Below are 5629 nucleotides of genomic sequence, written 5' to 3'. Positions count from 1 at the left end.
TTCCTCCAGCACGGGGACGTCCACCTGCCCGCAGCGGTGGCATGTACCCCGAGGACGTCTGTCCTTGAGCGTAGGAAGTCGCGTGGTTTGGTGGCATTTTGGGGTCTTCGGGCAGCTGTGATGCTGACTGCGGGCTCTGAGCCGGGATGGAGATCCCGGGGATGGCAGGGATGGGTGTTTTGGCAGCTGGTGATCCTGCCAGCACTGTCCAGATGTTCTCGGTGTGCCTTGTTGTCTGAGCCTGTTCTCCAGCTGTCGTGGGGACCCACGGGGACACCCTTGTCCCCTCTCGGCTCCTGAGCCGTTGGTGCAGGCGTGGGGCTGGCTGCCGAGGTCGGTTCCTCGGGCAGGTGGCCCGAGAGGAGCCTGCAAACAGCCCCAGAGCGCATGTGGCTGAGAACCAACATGTCTCTTGCGTTTGAGGAGCCTTTATTGCTACAGCATTTAAGCGCTTGCTCCTTTGAAGTGCTTTGAAGCCGGGGAGCTTTCTGAAGAACCTCTTCTCTCTGAAGCATGTCGGGCTGTTTGCTGAGACGCCCGGCTGCCTTCGGCAAAATCCGCCTGCCAAGGCTTCGAGCACCGGTGCGGCTTCAAAACATTGCTCGGGAGAAGGGCTCCGGCGGCTCGGGTGTCCGGGCACGTGAGGGTCGGGGGTAAAGGCATCTCCGTCTTGTTTGCAGAGGACGGTCTCGCAGTACCAGGAGGAAGTGGAGCAGACGAGCTCTGCCCTGCGGAGAGCGGAGAAGAGCGTGGCGGAGAAGGAGGTGCAGGTGGATGAGCTGCAGAGACTCCTGGCAGGGATGGAGAAGGTACCGGCCCTGAAGCCACGGTGGGGGCTGATGGGGTTAGCGGAGCTGCCTGGTCCCGCTCCGCTGGGGGAGGAATGGGAAAGCCCGGTGGTGGTAAGTTCGGCAGTGCTCAGCGCAGACCCTGCAGCGGGTCTTGGACCGGCTGTAGGGTACCCACCGTACGGAGGGTTTGACTTCCAAACCAGGTTTAACCCAAAAGCGTTGGGCAAAGCCAGCTGCTGGGAACGGCTGAAAACCGACTGTTGCTGATTTAGACTTGCATTTCTCAGGTCTAGAAGATCTGGTCGGTCTGTGCAAACTCTTCCAGGTATCCTGGAAACGAGTGCACAGTCTAGACAGCCGCCCGGTTCTTCTTCTCATGGGGGCATTAACACAACCTCCAGCCTTGATTTTTTTTTTTTTCCCCAGCTGTGGTCTGCTCATAATAACATTAAGTCATAAATCTAACAGTGCAGTATGAGGATGAAGTGATCTGGGACTGCCTTCCCTGGCCTGACAGCGGGGAAGGAGATGGGTTGGTGCCTTGCCTGTAACCTAGGGGTAAAGGAGTGGGACGTCTGCTGTCGGTCATCTCTGCGGCTGCTCTTGTCTGTCTGTCTCTCGCATGTAAATTTAATGCTCGTGAAAACAACCCGCAGATTGAGTGGGGAGGCTGAGCTGAGCCTGCCTGGCTCCCTGGGTGTTTGTAGTTTGCTGCTGTGCAGCGGAGGCCAAGGAGCATGTGTTGCGACTTGTTTCCGTGCGTGTAACGCGGCCTCTCGCTCTGCCACAGGAGCACAGGAGTTTGCTGCTGAAGATGAAAGAAGGCGAAGCAGAGCTGGCGAGGCTGCGAAGCGTGGAAGGTGACAAGCTCGCCGAACAAGACCGGTGAGGCTTGGCCTCCGGCTCGGCTGCCAGAGCAAGCCCACGCTGCTGGGTCGGGGTGTCAGCTCGCTGGGGCATGACTGCACATTCCTGTGAAGGGCGTGCTTGCTCTCTGGCTTGCAAAACAGCACCCTACTCCCAAGAGCTGACTAATCTCCAAATACCTCCCGCAGCTTTTCCCTGCTCCGAGAGATCCGGAGCTCTGGAGCTGGGCTGCCCGGAGACCTCTAGCGGCCCCGCTGCGGGCTGGGAGCTTGGGGCAGGTCCTGCCCTGCTGCAGCCGATTCTCCCCGTAATGTTGGATTCGTTCCACCCAGCCAGTATGCTTGTGCTCCAGGGGCTAATTGGCAATGGCTTGTTTCTGGAAGGCCTTGTTTGTGGCCTGACTCTTCCTGATGTTCCTGAGTCCCTGCAGTCTGTGGTTGCTAGTCTTTGTGGCTCCTGCTTGAATGGGTTTTGTCTCTGCCTCTCCTTGCCTCGTCTAGTCAAAATATTTCAAGACCTGTGCGGCTGTAGAGGAGCCCTGGCTGATAAAGGCTGCTCTGGGCATAGCTGGGTGGGTGCTCCCTTTCTGGGAAGCCATCCGATGGCTCCTGGACTCTTGTCCTCTCCTTCTCCCAGGTCAGCCCAGCTGGAGAAGGAGGTGGCCATGCTGCGGGAGAAGATACACCATCTGGACGACATGCTGAAAAGCCAGCAACGCAAAGTCCGCCAGATGATCGAGCAGGTGAGAGGAGCGGGGCCGGGCTGGGAGGGTGGATGGGGGAGAGCCTGGGAGGACTCAGAGGGGACTTAAAAAAAAGAGAAAGGAGAAAAAAAAAAATTAAAAAATCTCTTAAGCTGCTTGGAAGCAAAGGATTGCTGGTTTGTGGGGCTGAGTCCCTTTGCAAACCAAAGGGACACAAGTTCAAAGGCAGCCCAGAGCCCTGTCCTGCAGCGGGGACTGACCCCGGGGTGACAGCCCAAAGCCTGCGGTGCGAGCTGCCCTGGGCCGGGGAAGGTAATGCAAGGAGTGTAAAAGGAGTGCTGTGCACCCAGCTTGGCCTGCTGAAAGAGTTGCATCTCGAACTGTGTGAGCGGAGGCTCCTTCACCTGGGGATTAATTCTCTGACTTAATTTGAGGCTTTTTTTGATTGGTTTTTATGCAGACCTTGGAGTTAACGTTGTGGGTTAACAGGCAGAAGGGTGGCTGGCTAAGCTGCCCTCCTTCCTAGACGTTTCTCCAGCCCAGCTGTACACCAGAGGGATTTTCAGCCGCTGTGAACTTTTCTCTTACAGCTCCAGAACTCCAAAACGGTGATTCAGGCCAAAGATGCCATGATCCAGGAGCTCAAGGAGAGAGTCGCTTACTTGGAGGCTGAGGTGCGTCTTAGTGGGGCCATTTCAGGGGGTGCACGGGGCGTGCTCCGAGCTCAGACCCTCCCGTTGAAACCTCCCGGTGCGACTGGCTTTGCGCGCCTGCGGGTCATGGCTGGGCTCCCTCGCGGCGACGAGCTTTGCTCTAGGCAGAGCGGCCGGCAGCAAAGCCCTTCCCTGGCACTGACACCTGCTTCGCGTAGGAAAATGTGCCCTCCGCAGCCCCCAGGGCTGTGCTGGTTCCCCGAGCTGGTGTGATGGTTTCCAGTGCAGCCGGAGTTGCTGGAGCAGCTGTGAACTCAAGCCAAGTCCAAAATAATCTCATCAAGCACATTTCTCTGGCAGCAAAACCCTTCTTGCTTACAAAGCTGCAGCTGAGTGCGTGCGTGTCAGAAATTAAAACTGCATTCCAGCCTCTAGGATTGTAACAAGTGTCAAACCTCTCTCCTCTTTTGGAGGAAAAACCTGCATTGGCACTTCTGGCGTTGTCTTCCCTCCTCAGTGACTTATTTTGCTAATTTCTGCATGGGGATGGCGTGTGTGAGCACAGCCCGCCGTGAACCCAGGTGGAAAACAGATCCAGCGAGAGAGATCGTGTGCTGGTGGGTTTCTGTTGGGTGTTCGGCAGGTCTCACAAACCATCCCGGCTCTCCTTTGGCGAGCAGTCCTTATGTCGGGCTGGATTTCATTTCCCTCAAGAAAAAGCTGCCCCATTTCAAGAGATTCTGCTGGAGCATCCCTCGGCAAGCGATCTGCGTGCCCGCAGCCCGCCTGTCCCCAGCTCCCCATCGCTAACAGCGGCTCCGTCTCTTGCAGAACCTGGAGATGCATGACCGCATAGAGCACTTGATCGAGAAGCAAGTCAGCCGGGGCGGCCACAGCTCCAGAGTGCGCTCGAAGTCGGAGTACGTGAGCAGGTACGTGGGGAGCCTGCCTGGTGCTCAGCGGCTTCATCTGCAGGTCCACGTCTTATCTGGGGCAGCAGGAGCTGCAGTCTGGGAGATGATGCTGGACTCGGGGATGCTCTTCTGGAAACGCGCTGTATTTTTTTTCTGTTTGCAGAGAGGTCTCCGTTCCCGCATCCCTCCTTCAGGGGGGTACAGGGGGGCAGAGGTCCCTCCTGCGGGCAGCTTTGGGGGGAGCCATCACCGACCAGGGCTGGGGCAGGACCTCTCCCACAGGTTTTCCCCTCAAACCCCACCCAGTTCGTCTGTCTGAACTAATCCTTTCTTTTCTTTCTTGCAGCAAAAGGCTGACGGGCCCCAAGCCGCTGCCTCTCATTCGAGTAGTGGAGACATGAGTTTCGAGGGCCGGTCCGAGCTGAAGACTCTCCCCTTGTTATCGTTGACTGGATTTCCCTGCTTGACTGCCGCCCTCTGGCCTCTGTGCTCCCGGAGTCTCCCCGGAGCTGTCGGCGGAGGGCTGTGCCCTGGAGAACTGTGGCAGCCGAGGACAGACGTAGCCGGGGCGGTCCTGGCAGAGGAAGGAGGTTTGTGAAGCGTCCACATTGCTGTCCCCACTGGGTCCCAAGGTCACACGGATGCCAGTTTGGAGGCCGGGAGCAGCCGGTCCCGGCATGGACACGGTGGCTCTCTGGCTGGAGAGCCGGGCTCCCTTTCCCTGGTCAGTCCTGGGTTTGCCGGGGTTGCTCTGCGAGAGCAGCCTTTGCTTCTGAAGGGCCTCATCCGAACAGAGCCCCCCCTTCAGCTTGCAGCTTGCCAACATGGACTTGGGGTTTAACCTTTTTTGGTTTTAAAAAAAAAAAAAAAATCACTCTTACAAAGAAGAAAGAAATCTTCCTGAAACCGAACTCCTTCCTACAACGAAGCCCAATGCGTGACAAGTTGGGAGCCTCCACCTCCGATCTCCAGCACATATCTGGCTGCTCCGGACTTGGCAAAGGCTCACGTGGCCAAAAATCAGTGTATCACCATGCTTCTCCCAAGAGCGTAGAGAAATTGTACCCGACGTACGTGTAGTGTTTAAACCCAGAGGCTGTTTGGTTTGTTACCTGTATTTATTTCAATAAATTATTGGTGTCTTCCAATGATGTGGTGACGGGCATGATTGCTGCTGTCCACCCCCACGGGAGCACAGCTGAGGACTGCCTGTCCCATGTTTGAACTGGAAAATACCAACCAGCTTCCTCTGGCCTTGCCAGCTATTACCTGTCTTGTGTGCGCCCGCGCTCGGGAAAGGAGCCTGTGCACATCTAGAGGAAAGTCGTTTGGCGTTTGTCCTGACCGTAGCGGGGAGGGAAACGTGCTGTAAATACACCTCACGACTGTTAATACAAAAATACACGTGCCTTAATCCCTCCGACTGTAGTCGATTGAATCGATGTGAGCAGTGGACACGTACTGGGATGGGGAGCGGATTCGGTGTTTCGGGCTGCGCTGGCTGGGCTCTTTTCTTTTCTTTCTTTTTTTTTTTTCTTGCCGATGCGTCTAACTCTGCCAGCCGTCCCCCTCCCCGTCCTGTGCTCCGTGGGAGTGAGCGGATGCTGCGTCCAGTGCCTTCAGCACCGACTCCTGTGGGGGTGAATGCTGCGGGCTCGGCTGGCTGCTGCTGGATGGGAATTAAACAGTCCCCTACAGCTG

The 5629-nt window shown here is 56.9% G+C and overlaps 1 protein-coding gene across 1 annotated transcript in view; it reads left to right on the top strand.

Annotated features, from left to right (window-relative positions):
* Nucleotides 1–4775, top strand: part of TUFT1 (tuftelin 1) — a 10567-nt gene extending 5792 nt beyond the window's left edge. Inside the window, exons 7-12 of the mRNA XM_009324823.1 lie at nucleotides 681–809; nucleotides 1582–1676; nucleotides 2295–2400; nucleotides 2952–3035; nucleotides 3846–3946; nucleotides 4275–4775. Coding sequence (XP_009323098.1) covers nucleotides 681–809; nucleotides 1582–1676; nucleotides 2295–2400; nucleotides 2952–3035; nucleotides 3846–3946; nucleotides 4275–4329 — 570 coding nt within the window. The 3' untranslated portion in view covers nucleotides 4330–4775. The remainder of the gene's footprint in view (nucleotides 1–680; nucleotides 810–1581; nucleotides 1677–2294; nucleotides 2401–2951; nucleotides 3036–3845; nucleotides 3947–4274) is intronic.
* The last annotated feature ends 854 nt before the right edge of the window (nucleotides 4776–5629 follow it).

The sequence above is a fragment of the Pygoscelis adeliae genome, unplaced genomic scaffold, assembly GCF_000699105.1.
Source record: "Pygoscelis adeliae isolate BGI_AS28 unplaced genomic scaffold, ASM69910v1 Scaffold890, whole genome shotgun sequence".
NCBI classification, from domain to species: domain Eukaryota; kingdom Metazoa; phylum Chordata; class Aves; order Sphenisciformes; family Spheniscidae; genus Pygoscelis; species Pygoscelis adeliae.
The sequence above is the reverse complement of the archived record's forward strand: the minus strand, read 5'-3'. Positions and strand labels throughout refer to the sequence as shown.